The sequence below is a fragment of the Phacochoerus africanus genome, chromosome 3 (assembly GCF_016906955.1).
Source record: "Phacochoerus africanus isolate WHEZ1 chromosome 3, ROS_Pafr_v1, whole genome shotgun sequence".
In the NCBI taxonomy this organism is placed as follows: Eukaryota; Metazoa; Chordata; class Mammalia; order Artiodactyla; family Suidae; genus Phacochoerus; species Phacochoerus africanus.
Window position 1 is genome coordinate 24,259,560 of NC_062546.1, and position 16,215 is coordinate 24,275,774.

At 47.9% G+C, this 16,215-nt stretch overlaps 2 protein-coding genes across 10 annotated transcripts in view; one reads left to right on the top strand and one right to left on the bottom strand.

Moving 5' to 3' along the window:
- LOC125122635 (copine-1) overlaps positions 1-6,278 on the top strand; it is a 41,502-nt gene extending 35,224 nt beyond the window's left edge. For all 9 annotated transcript variants that reach the window (XM_047771220.1, XM_047771223.1, XM_047771218.1 and 6 more), the window contains 3 exons: positions 5,220-5,353; positions 5,499-5,735; positions 5,943-6,278. In XM_047771220.1, coding sequence (XP_047627176.1) covers positions 5,220-5,353; positions 5,499-5,735; positions 5,943-6,083 — 512 coding nt within the window. In that variant the 3' untranslated portion in view covers positions 6,084-6,278. The remainder of the gene's footprint in view (positions 1-5,219; positions 5,354-5,498; positions 5,736-5,942) is intronic.
- A 3,809-nt stretch (positions 6,279-10,087) lies between these two features.
- Positions 10,088-14,526, bottom strand: SPAG4 (sperm associated antigen 4). Its single transcript, XM_047771225.1, has 12 exons — positions 14,217-14,526; positions 13,614-13,718; positions 13,185-13,251; positions 12,935-12,996; positions 12,642-12,685; positions 12,319-12,344; positions 12,089-12,197; positions 11,752-11,827; positions 11,499-11,614; positions 10,969-11,136; positions 10,367-10,456; positions 10,088-10,252 (listed from the first exon to the last, which is right to left on the bottom strand). Exons 1-12 carry the CDS (start codon positions 14,524-14,526, stop codon positions 10,103-10,105), a joined length of 1,323 nt encoding a protein of 440 aa, XP_047627181.1. The 3' UTR covers positions 10,088-10,102.
- Positions 14,527-16,215: the final 1,689 nt, after the last annotated feature.

Below are 16,215 nucleotides of genomic sequence, written 5' to 3' on the forward strand. Positions count from 1 at the left end.
AGGACCAAGCCTATACAGGCAAGGGAAAATGGGGGTGGGGGAATATATACCTGACTTCTCTGTCCAGGGGAATGGATTTTAGAGCTAGGCCTCTGGAATCAAATTTTCATCCTGCCACTTGTTAATCACGTGACTTGGATCCAGTTGCTTAGCTTCTGTGTGCCTTGGCTTCATAATGAGGTTAAATATTGTAGGATACTGAGTATTTAAGAGGCTGTGTATGAAGGTAAATTTGAAGCAGTAAGCCTAACACATACTGAGTGCTCTCTAAATGATAGCTGTTATATTATCATTATTTTCTTAGCTAGAAGCTCACAGGGACTTATCTGGGCATCAGTGAAAGCCTTGGTGCTTCCCTGAATACTCTTTTTTTTTTTTGTCTTTGCTATTTCTTGGGCCGCTCCCGCGGCATATGGAGGTTCCCAGGCTAGGGGTCCAATCGGAGCTGTAGCCACTGGCCTACGCCAGAGCCACAGCAACGCGGGATCCGAGCCATGTCTGCAACCTACACCACAGCTCACGGCAACGCCGGATCCTTAACCCACTGAGCAAGGGCAGGGACCGAACCCGCAACCTCATGGTTCCTAGTCGGATTCGTTAACCACTGCGCCACGACGGGAACTCCCCTGAATACTCTTTTTGGGTACTTTTTGCCCCAAGCTCTTGTGTCTCCCTAGCTTGCGCACTAGCAACAAGCTGAAATGGAAAACTTGACCTAACTGATCTGACCTGGGTTATTTTGACATGGGTTTGGATTTAGAGAAAAGTTGTGGGAGTTCCCATCATGGCTCAATGGTTAATGAATCTGAATAGGAACCATGAGGTTGCGGGGTCAATCCCTGGCCTCACTCAGTGGGTTAAGGATCCGGCGTTACCGTGAGCTGTGGTGTAGGTCGCAGACGCAGCTTGGATCTGGCATTGCTGTGGCTCTGGCGTAGGCCGAGGCTACAGCTCTGATTAGACCCCTAGCCTGGGAACCTCCATGAGCTCTGGGTGTGGCCCTAGAAAAGACAAAAAGACAAAAAAAAAAAAAATTGTAAGAATAGTTATATGGATTCAGATCATTGAAGATCAGGGGTCAGGACCTTGGTCACAGGTTGTTGTTGTTTTCTTTCATCTGGATTCCTTAAATTTGAATATTTTATCTCATGGTTCCTAGTTGGGCTTGTTTCTGCTGCGCCATGACAGGAATTCCAGATTATACTTTTTGATGGGAATACCACAGAAGCAACGCTGTGTATTCTTCTTGGAGCACCATGTCAAGAGGCACCAATTCAGGAGGCACATGATGTTGATTTTATCCTCTTACCAGTCTTATTAACTTGGATCACTGATGACTGGGTTGAGGGAGTCCTCCAGGTTCCTCTACAAGTAATGTTTTTTTTGTTTTTTTCTTTATATGTAATTTTTAAATTTTAAAAATATTGAAGTATAGTTGATTTACAATGTTGTGTTAGTTTCTTGTGTACAGACAGTATTTCTATATATATTGAGTTCCCGTTGTGACTCAACAGAAACCCGACTGTGATCGATGAGGATGCAGGTTCGATCCCTGGCCCCGCTCATTGGGTTAAGGATCCAGTGTTGCCGTGAGTCGTGGTGTAGGTCACAGACGAGGCTCGGATCTGGTGTTGCTGTGACAGTGGCTGTGGCTGGCAGCTGCAGCTCTAATTCGACCCCTAGCCTGGGAACTTTCATATACCATAGGTGTGGCCCTATAAAATGCAAAAAAAAAAGGAAAAGTATTTATATTTATAATATATGCTTATATATACTTTATACATGTATGTATGTATACTTTTTTCCGATTCTTTTCCATTATAATTTATTATTTGTTTCAATTTCAGCATATTGAATATAGTATTGAGTATAGTTCTCTGTGCTATATGGTAGGTCCTTTTGTTTATCCATTTCATGTATAGGAGATTTTATCTGCTAATACCAAACTCCTAACTTATCCTTCTTCTACCTCCTTTCCTTTTTGGTAACCATAAATATGTTTTCTGTATCTGTGAATCTCTTTCTGTTTTGTAAATAAGTTCATTTGTATCATATTTTAGATTGCACATATGAGTGATTTCCTATGGTATTTGTCTTTTTCTTTCTTACTTCACTTAGTATGATCATCTCTAGGCCCTTCCATGTTGCTGCCAATGGCATTATTTCATTCTTTTATGTGGCCGAGTAATACTACATTGTGTATGTGTATATATTTCACATCTTTTTTCACTTTTTATTTTATTCCTTTTTCTTTTTTGGGCCATACCCTCGGCATATGGAGGTTCCCAGGCTAGGGGGTCGAATTGGAGCTGAAGCCACTGGTCCACGCCACAGTCATAGCAACTTGGGATCTGAGCCGTGTCTGCAACCTACACCACAGCTCATGGCAACTGAGTGGGGCCAGGGATCAAACCTGCATCCTCATTGTTCCTAGTTGGGTTTGTTAACCCCCGAGTCACAAGGGAACTCCCCCGTATCTTCTATATCCATTTGTCTGTCTGTGGTTTGTGTCTTGACTGTTGTAAGTAATGCTGCTATGGCATGGGTGCATGTGTCTTTTTTGGGAGGGGGGCTGCACCCATGGCATATGGAGGTTTCCAGGCTAGGGGTCGAATTGCAGCTATGGTGGCCAGCCTACACCACAGCTCACAGCAACGCCAGAACTTTAACCCACTGAGTGAGGCCAGGGATTGAACTCGCAACCTCATGGTTCCTAGTTGGATTTTTTTCTGCTGTACCACAATGGGAACTCCTGCATGTATCTTTTCATATTGGAGTTTTCTCTGGATATATGCGCAGGAGTAGGATTGCTGGGTCACAAAGCAACTCTTTTTTTAGTTTTTTAAGGAAACTCCATGTTGTTTTCCATAGTGGCTTTGCCAGTTTACATTCCCATTAATGCTGTGGGAGGGTTCCTTTTTCTCCACACCCTCTCCAGTGTTTATTATTTGTAGATATTTTTTTTTTTTTTTGTCTTTTGTCTTTTAGGAATGCACCTGCAGCATATAGAGGTTCCCAGGCTAGGGGTCCAATCGGAGCTGTAGCCACTGGCCTACACTGCAGCCACAGCAGTGCAGGATCTGAGCCGCGTCTGCGACCTACACCACAGCTCACGGCAACGCCGGATCCTTAACCCACTGAGCAAGGCCAGGGATCAATCCCGAAACTTTACGGTTCCTAGATGGATTCGTTTCTGCCACACCACGACGGGAACTCCCTGTAGATTTTTTTTTTTTGTCTTTTGTTGTTGTTGTTGTTGTTGTTGTTGTTGTTGCTATTTCTTGGGCCGCTCCCGCAGCATATGGAGGTTCCCAGGCCAGGGGTTGAATCGGAGCTGTAGCCACCGGCCTACACCAGAGCCACAGCAACGCGGGATCCAAGCCGCGTCTGCAACCTACACCACAGCTCACGGCAACGCCGGATCGTTAACCCACTGAGCAAGGGCAGGGACCGAACCCGCAACCTCATGGTTCCTAGTCGGATTCGTTAACCACTGCGCCACGACGGGAACTCCTCCCTGTAGATTTTTTTAATGATGGTCATTCTGACTTGTGTGAGGTGATATGTCATTTTAGTTTTGATTTGCATTTCTCTAATAATTAGCAATGGTGAGCATCTTTTCACATGCCTGTTGACCCTCCGTATGTCTTCTTTTAGGGAAATGTCTTTTCAGCTCTTCTGTCCATTTTTTGATTGGGTTGTTACTGCATTGTGTGGGCTGTTTGCATGTTTTAGAAATTAAGCCCTCGTTGGTCCTGTCGTTTGCAAATATTTTCTCCCAATCTGTAGGTTGTCATTTTGTTTTGCTTATGGTTTCCTTTTCTATGCAAAAGCTTATAGGTCCCATTTGCTTATTTTTGCTTTTATTGCCTTGGAAGACTGACCTAAGAAAACAATGCTACTATTTATGTCAGAGATTTTTTTTCCTATCTTTTTAGGGCTGCACCCACGGCATACGGAGGTTCCCAGGCCAGGGGTTGAGTCAGAGTTGTAGCAGCCGGCCTACACCACAGCAACACCAGATTCGAGCTGCGTCTGCAAACTATACCACAGCTCATGGCAACGCCGGATCCTTAACCCACTGAGCAAGGCCAGGGATTGAACCTGCATCCTCATGGATGCCAGTCAGATTCGTTTCCGCTGAGCCATAATAGGAATTCCCAGAGATATTTTCTTTTTTCTTTTTGCTTTTTAGGGCCGCACCTGCAGCAAATGGAAGTTCCCAGGCTAGGAGTGGAATCATATCTGTAGTTACCAGCCTACACCACAGCCATGGCAGTGCAGGATCTGAGTCGCACCTGCAACCTACACCACAGCTCATGGCAATACGGATCCTTAACCCACTGAGTGAGGCCAGGGATGGAACCCGTGTCCTCCTAGATGCTAGTTGGGTTTGTTTGAGCCTCGACAGAAACTTCTGCCCATTTTCTGCTCTTGGAGTTTTATGATATCATGTCTTATATTTAAGTCTTTAAGCCATTTTGAGTTTACTTTTGTGTATGGTATGAGAGTGTTCTAACATCATTAGCAGCTGTCCAGCTTTCCCAGTACCACTTAAAGAGACTGTCTTTTCTCCATTGTCTATTCTTGCCTCCTTTGTCAGCAGTTTATTAATTGACCATAGGTGTGTGGATCTTTTTTTTTTTTTTTTTTTTTTTAGTTAATAGTAAGTACCTTTTGGGAGGATTCTTTGAGGCTGTATAAATATCAAGTCACTAATCAATTTTTCCCTCTAGTTTTTGCATCCCTTGATGATACTTGCCTGAATCAATTATCTCTGATTATCAAATGATTCTGTACTTTTTCCTTCTACATTAAGGAAGAGCTTTCCCTTCTCTCCCATTATTTATTTAATATCCCTCTAGATTCTTATTTTATCAAATGAGTTGCAATTCATTTTTTTATTAAGTGGGTTATAATCTGATACTCAACTCTCTTAGATTTGTTCAGGGGATACCCCCAAATCTGTGTTTTAATTCAAGCTGTGATTTAGGGCACATGCCCTTCCTCTCTTTGGCCTTAATTTTCTCGTCTGTAGGATAAGGTTAACCTTGGGTTACAGGGGTGACTGAATGAAATGCACCCAGGTTCCCAAGTTCCCAAATCTCTTTGGCCAGAAGAGGATAATGTCAGGACTGCCTCAAACCCATGAGTCCCTGTATTTTACACTGGCTTTTTTTTGTTTTTGTTTTTGTTTTTTTTTTGCCTTTCTTCTGTAGGCATCCAGGGCATTGTGGATGCCTACCGCCAGGCCCTCCCCCAAGTTCGCCTCTATGGTCCCACCAACTTTGCACCCATCATCAACCATGTGGCCAGGTTTGCAGCCCAGGCTGCTCATCAGAAGAGTGCCTCGGTGAGGGTCATGGGAGGTAGTAGGGGGGTGGACGTGGTCACTAGCTCCCTTGAGGGCTATGTAATAAGAGACTTGTCAGTGGGAGAATGTGTGGCTGGGAGGTTTAGAGGGTCCTCCTCAGTAATATGAAGGGACTTGCCTTTAGCAATACTTCGTGCTGTTGCTGCTGACTGATGGTGCTGTGACAGATGTGGAGGCCACACGTGAGGCTGTGGTTCGAGCCTCCTACCTGCCCATGTCAGTGATCATCGTGGGTGTGGGTGGTGCTGACTTCGAGGCCATGGAGCAACTGGACGCTGATGGCGGACCCCTGCATACACGCTCTGGGGAGGCAGCTGCTCGTGACATAGTGCAATTTGTGCCCTACCGCCGCTTTCAGAATGTAAGTAGAGACAAGCCTGGGGGCAGAACAGATCTGGGAGTTTAGTCTTCCACCTCTCCTTGCTGTGAGTGGGGATACTTACCCTTTCATCTGAGCCTGGGGCAGCATTGGGTTTTGGATTTTGTATCCTTTCTTGGGTGTGAAATGTTGTTGACCCTGGGAAGCTGTTATAGGCCATCACTGAACTTGACCCTCTTCTCCTGGCAGGCCCCTCGAGAGGCATTGGCGCAGACTGTACTTGCAGAAGTACCCACGCAACTGGTTTCCTACTTCAAGGCCCAAGGTTGGGCTCCATTGAAGCCACTTCCACCCCCAGCCAAGGGCCCTGCACAGGCCCCTCAGGCCTAGATTCCCTTGGCCTAGATTCCTTAGGACTGTGGCCAGTCCTCAATCCTATGTTCCCAAGGTCCCCCAACCCTGAACACACATTCCTCAGTGCTTGCACTTTCTGTTTTGTACTTTTATACTTCCTCCTCTCCATCCCACTGGCTTGCCCCGGAGCCCCTCATTCAATAAAGATCAATGAAGAACAGTTTACTACCACTTTGTGTTTGGGGTGGAAATCTGTGATTAGCCATGCTTGCTTCTACCTGAGCTTGTTTGCTGACCTTAGGGGTTGTTGACTGAAGGATTCCTCACTCAAAGAAATTGGGTATTTCTGGCCAGATATCTAGAGTCACTAACTCTTGTTGAAAATGCAGTAAATGTAAGCCAAACATCTAACCTGCCTTGCCTCAGAGCAGAGCTGAGCTGGGAGCACAGAAAAAGTGGAAAGTGCTGGCGGGGGTGTTTTAAGATGGAGCAGGGGCTATGCTAGACTTCCTGAAGGATGGAGCAGTGGAGATTCTAGGCCTAAAAATAGGCTACAATAGCCTTATTGGTTTTTGTTTTTTGTCTTTTTAAGGCCACACTTGTGGCATAAGGAAGTTCCCAGGCTAGGGGTCTAGTCAGAGCTGCAGCTATCAGCCTGCACCACAACCAAATCAGATCCAAGCTGCATATCTGACCTAGACCACAGCTCACAGCAGTGCCGGATCCTTTACCCACTGAGCAAGGCTAGGGATTGAACCTGCATCCTCATGGATACTGGTCAGGTTCATGACTGCTGAGCCATGATGGGAACTCCCTGAAATTTTTTTTTTTTTTTCTGTCTTTTTGCCATTTCTTGGGCTGCTCACGTGGCACATGGAGGTTCCCAGGCTAGGGGTCTAATCGGAGCTGTAGCCACCAGCCTACGCCAGAGCCACAGCAACGCGGGATCTGAGCCGCGTCTGCAACCTACACTACAGCTCACAGCAACGCCAGAACCTTAACCCACTGAGCAAGGCCAGGGATCGAACCCACAGTCTCATGGTTCCTAGTCGGATTCGTTAACCACTGAACCATAATGGGAACTCCGGAACTCCCTGAATTTTTTAATAGCTAATTTTTTTCTTTTCTTTTTTTTTGGCTATGCCCATAGCGTGTGAAGTGGCCTGGGCCAGGGATTGAACCTGAGCCTTAGCAGTGACAATGCTGGATCTTTAACCTGCTGAGCCACCAGGGAACTCCAACTGATTTTTTTTTTCTTACTAGAAAATTAATACATATATTCATTATAGGAAAAAATAAGTTAGCACCCAAACTCCTGTGTCCCAATAAAATAATTGTTGCATATTTTTAATCCTTTATCCATATTTATAGTGATACATGTTTTTTATTTTACAAAGTTGGGATCATACTGTACATACTATTTTAGCATGCTTTAAAATGTTTTAAAAATATATGCTAGTTAGTATGAAATTATTTCAAATATAAATGTAAAATAGATAATGGAGCAGGGTGTATTTCCTAGGTCTGACAGATTTTTTTTTTCTCTAAAATAGTTGTTATACTGTTTACAAAGTTTTAAAATTATATTTTGGGTATTTTACCCATTATAACTTATTGCTGACCTCATTCTTTTTTTTATTTCTTTATGTTCACACCTATAGCATACGGAAGTTTCCGGGCTAGGGGTCAAATCAGAGCAGCAGCTGCTGGTCTATGCCACAACCACAGCAACTTGGGATCCAAGCCACATCTGCAGCCTACACTGCAGCTTGCACCAGTGCTGGATCCTTAACCCACTGAGGGAGGCCAGGGATTGAACCCATATCCTTGAGGACACTGTGATGGGTTCTTAACCCATTGAGCCACAACAGGAACTCCTGACCTCATTCTTTCTTTCTTTTTTTTTGCTTCTTAGGGCTACAGTTGTGGTATATGGAGGTTCCTAGGCTAGAGGCCGAATCAGAACTACAGCTGCCAGCCTACACCACAGCCATAGCAATGCCAGATCAGAGCCGCATCTACAACCTACACCACAGCCCAAGACAATGCAAGATCCTTAAGCCATGAGCGAGGCCAGGGATGGAACCTGCAACCTCATGGTTACTAGTTGGATTCGTTTTTGCTGCGCCACAATGGGAACTCCCCATGACCTCATTCTTTTTAATACCTATATGTTACTCTGTGCATGAGTATACTATAGCTTATTTAGGCAATCCCTTATTAAGATTTGTGTCCCATAGAAAAGACAAAAAAAAAAAAGGTTGCGAATATTTAACATTTTAATAGATATTGTGAAGCCCTTCATAACAATTTTAAACCTGTTTCGTTAATTTGATAGGCAAAATAGTACATACATTATTTTTAGTTTGAATTTAATTATGAAGGCTAGGTATCATTTCATCTGTTTATTTGTGAATTGTATTTCTTCTGAATAGCTTTTTTATAGTTGTCGTTGTCCTTATAGCTTTTATTCTGTTAGAGTTATTCAGTTATTAATCCTGTGTCTTTTATACATGTTGATAACATCTCTTCTCAGGCTTTTGTCTTCATGTATAGTATCTTTTGGTCTATGTAACTGTTTTTGTTTGTTTTGGGGGCGTTTTTGGCTGTGCCTGCAGCATTGGAAAGTTTCCAGGCTGGGCACTGAACCCACACCATAGCACTGACCTGAACTGCTTCAGTGACAACACTAGATCCTTAACCCACTGTGCCACAAGGGAACTCCTGTATAACTTTTTTGATATGGGAATTTTAAAATTTTATGTATACCAGTCTAGCTTACTTCTTAAGAAATTATCCATATATCATTAATTACTTTCCATGGCATTAAACATCCCCTTATATAACCATTTCTGTTGGCTACATATTTTTGTAACATACTTATCTTATTAGATATTATTTCCAGTTTTTTCCTTTATAAACAACAGTGTGAGGAGCATCTTTAAAAATATTAACTTTCATTATATCTATGTATCCTTTTAATCCATTCTTAGAAATGGAATTGCTGTGAAGAGTATAAAAAATTTTTAACGCTTTTGGTTCCCATTGTGAAACTGCCCTCCAGAAAAGCTTACTAGTTCATTAGTCAGAAAACCTTAGGCTTTAAACATATTCAGTAGAATCTTTTTTCATTGTTTTAGATTTACAAAAGTAATACCCCTCCCAAATTTAAATAGATGGATACATGTTCCACTCTCAAACATACATTCCACTTCCTAGAGGTGTAACCACTGTTAATAGTCTGTATATTTGTCTAAAACATGAACACAATGGAAAGGATCCTAACAGTCAAGATGTTGCATGTTTCTTTGTTCACACTGGGCCCTCTTTTCTACTCTCTGCCCAGGTAGAACTCACTAATTCTTTGATGCTTGTCTCCACCATCATTTAGTCCTCCAATTCTACTTTTGACTCAGAGTGAAGAGTTCTTGGATCAGTAAATGAATTATCCTGTTTTCTGAAGCATCCTCTCTCTGCTTGAGGCCTGCATCGACTCTTAACTCAGATGCTTCCTAGAGGTTCTCAAGTCTCCCTAGTTTTTACCTGAAGAAAAAGGGGTAGTTTCTCCTCCCCCTGTACCTAGCAAGAGTTGGGAGACTTTCCCAGAGGCTGGGGGAGGGGGTGTGTGAGAATCAAGGTACACATGCATGGCTCCATGCTGCCTTGTAGCTCTGCGGTTAAGAGTGTGGCCTCTGGAGGAAGGTAAGCTTGGGGTCCACTGTCTCATGGCTCTTCTCTCTGTAACTGAGCAACTTTCCTGACCAGAGTGGTTTTCCCCTCTGTGGTTGTGAGGATTAGTTAGGTAGTCCATGTAACATCCAGAATACTGTCGTGTGCACATGGTAAGCATTCCATAAACATGAGTTGCCGCCATCACTACTATACTGATCTGGACTTCTCCAAGAAGAGGGCGCCTTTGTAGACAACCCCCCCCCCCCCCCCCCCCGCCACATACACACACTGTATTTATATACCAAAGGCAACTGAACACCTCCCCAACAGATTGACTGATCCAGCTTTCCGCACAGACCTCCACTCTCCAACAATCAGCATGTTTAATAGGGCCCCCCTCTGGCATTATCCCCTGCACCCTCTGAGGTTCGAATGCCATGGGCTCGGACTCGATACAAGCACGTGAAACGAGGGTGGCCCCAGTTGCTTAGAATCTGGATCTTCACCTTGGGAAAGGCAGCTGGGGGATCATTCTGGGGAAACAAATGGATCATGCCAAGGCCTGCTCTCCCAAAGGCTGCCTTCCTCCCCAGTCTTCCCTCACTGTCCCATGCCCTTAGCACCCTCACCCCCAGAGACAAACATACCTGTAGGTGGAAAGTCTGAATCTCAGATTTCTCCACATCAAAGGTGAATTTGCCCAAGAAAACTTCAGTCTCGTCATCAACCTGGAGGCCCTGGTAGGTGAAGAGTGAGTGGAGGAACAGTGAAGCCCAGGTGGAGGAGGGAGAGAGTAACTTTGTTGAGGATCTACATGTTCAGTAGCTGTATACATATTCTTATTTTTTTCGTGTAGTATGGGATAGTGTAGTGTGCAATGTGGGTTCAAAAAATCAGGTTGCAAATTTCAGTCTGGCCATTTGTTAGCTGTGTGACCTTGGACAAGTTACTTCCTCTATCTGAGCCTTATCCTCATCTGTGAAGTGGGGGAGATAATACCACTTCGTAGGTGTTTGTGTGCATGCAAGGAGCTATAATTCATGTAAAGAACTCTGCAGAGTAAGCAGTCAATAAACCATAACTAATATTTGGGTATGTTTATAATTATTTTTAACCTACAGCAGCCCTGAGAGGCAAGTGGTAATATCTCCAAAGGAGGAACAGGGGAAGACTCAGCAGCACGTTTTTATGGCTACCTGATGATTTCTAGGCAAAAAGCCCCTACCTCCTTGGCTTCAGCCCCACTTACATAGACTGCAAAGTCGCGGGGGGCACTGTTGGCTCCCCGAGTATGCGCCACGCTGGGCGGTGGATGCTGCAGAGTGATGTCGCTCAGCTGCACGCGACCCGGCAGCCGGATCACCACCTGGCCCTTGTCGCCCTCAAAAGCCCAGCAATTCCCAGGGAACACATCTGGCTGCATGCGGGCAGATAGACACCATCAGAAACAGGACTGAGCAACTGCTCCACTTCACCAGCCTGGGTAGTGGTTCAGGTAGGCCCTGCCCTTAGCTTTACGGCATCATCTGCCCAGCCCAGGGCTCTAACCCTAGCTGTGTCTCCGCCCAGGGCCCCAGTCCCTTCGCACTGCCAGGACTCTCCAGTATTACACTGTGCTGTGTCTCATCCAGAGCCTCGCCCTGACCAAGCCAGGCTCTGCCTCCAGCCAGGCTGACTTCTGCCTGCTGCTACGCCCTCACCTCAGCCAGGTCCCACCCCTGGGAGCTATGGGTTCCTTCCCCAGAGTACCGCCCCTGGTTGCTGGGATTCCAGGCCCACCTCCAGAATAACCGTAGGCGGTCGTGCATAGTTCCAGAAGCTGAAGCGATTCCAGAAGTAGGCTGTGTCCATATCCTCATAGTCGTGGGATGTCTTTTCTAGGTCGATGGAGGCTCCTGGAGCAGGGAGAAACAACTCAGGGGCTCCCAGGCCTGACTGACAACTGGGGCAGGGTCTGAGGTTGGTCTCCTTGGGCCAGTCACGTGCATAGGTCTGTCTGTATTTCTGAGTTGTCAGTGCCTCTGGGTCTTACCCACAGAGCTCAGCGCATAGTCGGGTTTCCGCACAAAGTCCTCATTCAGCCTCTGGAATACGAGCTTGGCCACTCTCTGAAATGACACAGGGCGGGGCCTGGAGAGATGGGCTTGAGCACTGGTTTTATAGTGGGGGGGGTAGAGTTCTCTGGGATAGACTTTGTGGGCCCCAGGAGAAATTCCTAATTCCAAGTTCTGAGCAGAGCCTTAAGGATCAGGACCCAGAAAGCAGGCTCCACGCTGGGCGGGAACTGTGGGCAGAGCCACAGGGACCTAGCTCCCCGGGTGAAGCTCCTGGACACAGCTGTGAGAGCAGGATTCGTTTTCAGGGCACACCTCGCTGTTGGCTGCGCGAACATTGGACACCTCCTTGTGGAGTTTAACCAACTCAGCCTGGAGCTGCTGCAGCTGCTGCCCCTGGGAGTGCACCTGTGCATGGTATTCGCTGCAAGCAAGAGGTTGGCTCTGTACAGTTGGTTCCCTGTCTCCCAGAACACCTCCCATAGGACCTCCCCCACAAGCACCTTTAAGCCCCCCAAATCCCCACCCCAGATGCCCTCTTTCACCTTAGAGTCAGCATCTCCTTAGGTTCCTATTGGAGGGAGGAAGGAAGGAAAAAATACAGTGCTGCTCAGCTCCCACCCACTTCTCCCCGTGTGGGAGTGGCCATATTCAAAGGGCCTTATTTTTTGGGACAGCCTACCTGCTTCCCTGACCTTCCAGAACCTCTGGGCACAATCCCCCAGAAACCTCCCATTTATATCCAGCCTTTCCCTAGTGTTATAGCCTACACCACTGCCCCCCTCCCAGCAGCCCAGGAGACTCCCCACAACCTCCAGGTTCATAGCCTTCCAATCACCCACCCTGGAACAGAGTCTCCCCAACTCACATTCTCCAGTGGAGGGGCCAGGTACAGGAGCCCCAACCAGAGTCCTGAAGAATAAGAGGAGTGGTCTCAGGGGAGGAGAAGGGAGTGGGTTTTCCTGGCATAAAGGGACAGTGAAGAGAGAAGAGGCTTGAGGCAGCTGAGTCTGAGGTGGGGACTAGAAAGCTCTAAAAGGGGACTGAAAGCTGTGAGCCTCTGAAGAGAGTGAGTAGGCTGAAGAATATAAGAGAAAATGTGCCAGGTTTGGTTCCAAAGCATCCAGGGCTGGGGCCCCAGGGAATTCACCACCCTCTTACCTGCCAGAAAGAGGCTCAGCAGTGACACAGCCGTGAGCAGGAAGCGGATGGAACAAACCTCCCTGAAGAACCGGAGGGAGGCTGAGGCCCTGAGACCCTAGTGAACCAACCCCACAGCCCCCACCCCAGGGTCCTAGACCCAGCTCCTGTGAACACAGGTGTGAATTGGCTCAAGCCTCAGTCGGGTGGGGCCCTGCTCCCACCCCCTCCAAAGAGCAGCCCCTGGGGCTCCCCCTTTCCTCCCTCTGACCTGTACACACTGACCAGCACGTCTCCTACCAGGGTTAACAACACACTCAGCACCTGGAAGAGTAAGCCTGAGGAGAGGAGAGGGAGCTTAGAGAAGGGACTAGGCTTAGGGAGCAAGGAAGATGAGGAGGGGCTTACAGAGCAGGGTGTTAGAGATTCAGAAGGGGTTTAGGAAGGGGGCTCAGGGAGGGGCCTAAGGCTTAGGAAGAGAGGGATGGGCTAGGAGAATTAGATGGGGGCAGGGAGAATGAGTCAGATTCTCATTTTTAGAGAAGGTGGATCCGGCTCAAGGAAGGGACTGGAGAACCAGACATAGGCGGGGGTGGGTGGGGGATGTTGCTCAGAACTAAGAACAGGGTCTCAGAGGTGAGAAATGGAGTTCGGAGGGAGCCAGAGGGTCAGAGGGGATCTGGGCTGGCCTGGGCCGTACTTAGGAAGCTCTTGGACACTCGCGGGGGAGGCATCTCCTGCCTCAGATCCAGAGTCGAGAGAAGGTCGAGCTGCTCCTCAGAGACTACGGGAAGGCCAGCCGGTTCTGCGGGAGCCCAAGGGCTCCATTGGAGCCTGGGGCACCGCAGGCCCGCTGTTTCCCTGGGACCTGACCACGACTTCCCCAGCCCAGAAATCGGGTAGCTTCAGAGGCTTTTTGGTCCCACTGCAATCCCCATCCTGGGTCTCCCTCAGCACTGTGAGGCCCCGCCTCCCCGAAGCTTAGCCTTGCTGTTGCATCACCCCCAAATGGAGGCCCCGCCCTCAACCATGGGTCTCATTTCCCTGGTAGCCACCCCTGCTAAAACCGAGGCTGTGCCTCCTCAGTGGTGGTCAATTACAGGATTTTCCCCGCTCCCTCCCAGGATCGTCCACCACACCGAGGCCAACCCCTTGGGGCACCTTAATTAGTGCCTCCCCTTTTCACCCTACAGTCTCCGTCCCTTGGGAGGTGCCCAGAGTTTTAATCCTGCTTCCATGCCAAGCCCCGCCCCTTAGGCCCCACCCCTTCCCTCCGCTCACCCAGGTTAGACCCCGCCCGCACCCGAGGCCCCGCCCCTCACGGTTGCCGCGCCACAGGCGGTCTGCGCATTGTGGCTCCGAGGCGCCGGCTTCAGCCGAGAGCTTCCAGCCCATGTGGTTCCTCCGGGCACTCCAGCGCTCAAGGCGGGCTCACCACAGCTCGAGCCCCGGGCTCTCCTGCCCTCGGGCTCCCCGGGTCCCGGCCCAGCTGACCGGTGCCCGCAGCTGTCCCCCGAGGTGACGCTCACAGAGCTGTTGCTGTTGTCGCTGTAAAAGTTGGGCGTGTGCTTGTGCGGGGATGCAGCCGAGCCCGGGCGTGGGCTCCGCCGCATCCTGACCCCAGGCTGTCCCCTCACGGACGCCCAAGTCGACGCCGCAGCCAGCAAGGCCCTCGGCCCTCCTTCAGCCGGTGCGCACCGCCCGGTCCCCACGGACGCTGCGTGCAGCCGGCGGGCCTCGCGGTCTGCCCCTACCCTCTGCCCTGTATCTGGACCCAGCTGTTGACTTCATAGAGGAGGCCACGGTCTCCACGGAACGCCCTGACTGCATCACAGAGCTAGTCGACGTCACTGGGAGCCTTGGCAGTCCGTCTTATGCCCGGCATAAAGCAAGCAGTGCTTTACATCACAGCACTTCCCAAAACACCCTAGGTAAAACAGCACTATTCCCCTTCCTGCGTCGTTTTTTCCCTCAGGACTAATAACTTGCTATGTGTTTCACTTATTCATTTCTTCATTGACACTCCCACTAGAACAGTAAACTTTATGAAGGTAGGGATTTGGGGTTTGTTCACTACTGTATCCTCCAGCACCTGGATAGGCCTAGCATGTGAAAGGTGCTCAAATATTTGTGAACAAATAAATGAACGTTGAGAAGGGGCAAGAGAGTTCCCGTCGTGGCTCAGCGGTAACGAACCCGGCTAGTATCCATAAAGACTCGAGTTCAATCCCCAGCCTTGCTCAGTGGGTTAAGGATCCAGCGTTGCTGTGAGCTGTGGTGTAGGTCGCAGACACGGCTGGATCCTGCGTGGCTTTGGTGTAGGCTGGCCTCTCCGATTCAACTCCTAGCCTGGAAATTTCCATTCTCCCCCCCCCCCCCCCCCGTCCCGGGTGTGGCCCTAAAAAAAGGAAAAAAAGAAAAAGAAAAAGAAGGGGCAAGGGATCATCCATGGCACTTCTAAAGTCTAAGGTCTTTTTAAGTCTCTTAGTCACCTAGAACAGAATGAGGAATCACACATGGTCACAGCCAAGAGACCAGATGTTCCCAGATTCCTGCTGTGCAACAGAGTAGTATGAGTGCAGCTTAACAGAAATTCATTTAGCATTACTAGAATGGGAGTAGGAATGGCATTTCTAATAGCCACATGTGTGATCCTGATTAAGGACCATACCTGAAAAGCAGTGCAGTTCATCCTGTGCATATTACACAGGTAAGTAAAATGGTCCAGAGAGGGGAAAGGATTTTCCTATGCATGATAGAGATTAGAATTCCAAAATCCTGCCCTGGGGTTTAGTCCTCCTTCTGCCACATCCCATCTCCTTAGGAGTGTTAGGAAGTGGAAGTGGTAGTTCTTCAAGGGATTGAGGCCTGGAGAACCTACCAGGATGAGGCACCTGTGTTAGCTTCCAGAGGCATCAATACCTTGCTTGATTAGATGACACAGAGGAGGGAGAGAGGAAAAGGCTGAGGCACTAAAAGCTGAGAATTCTTGTCCCTTCTCTGCCCTTGACAGCTCCCATCTGTCAAACAGGAAGGTGAAGCCCTCTCCCAACATCTGAGGGCCTTGGGGTGTAACTTGGACCTTGCTTAGAAACAGAAAAACCCATACCTCTTATCTGGTATTTTATAGACCCCAAAACTCATTTGAACACATTATATCTGGGAAACAGGCAGAACAGGACTTTCCAACCTCAGTATAGATATCCCTCACTTTTACAAAAGACCTACCTATTTTTGCTAATCAAAAGAAAAATTTTCACTTTCACAAAGAAAGGCAAAAAGTGAAAACACCATTTCCAGCA

Bases quoted from the DNA above. Each gene is read 5' to 3' on its own strand.
- SPAG4 (XM_047771225.1), bottom strand. From the start codon at position 14,526: ATGCGGCGGAGCCCACGCCCGGGCTCGGCTGCATCCCCGCACAAGCAC. The intron at 11,615-11,751 runs GTAAGACCCAGA...TCCCTGCTCCAG, and splicing joins CTATGCGCTGAGCTCTGTGG to GAGCCTCCATCGACCTAGAA. The intron at 10,457-10,968 runs GTAAGTGGGGCT...TTCACCTACCAG, and splicing joins CCCGCGACTTTGCAGTCTAT to GGCCTCCAGGTTGATGACGA.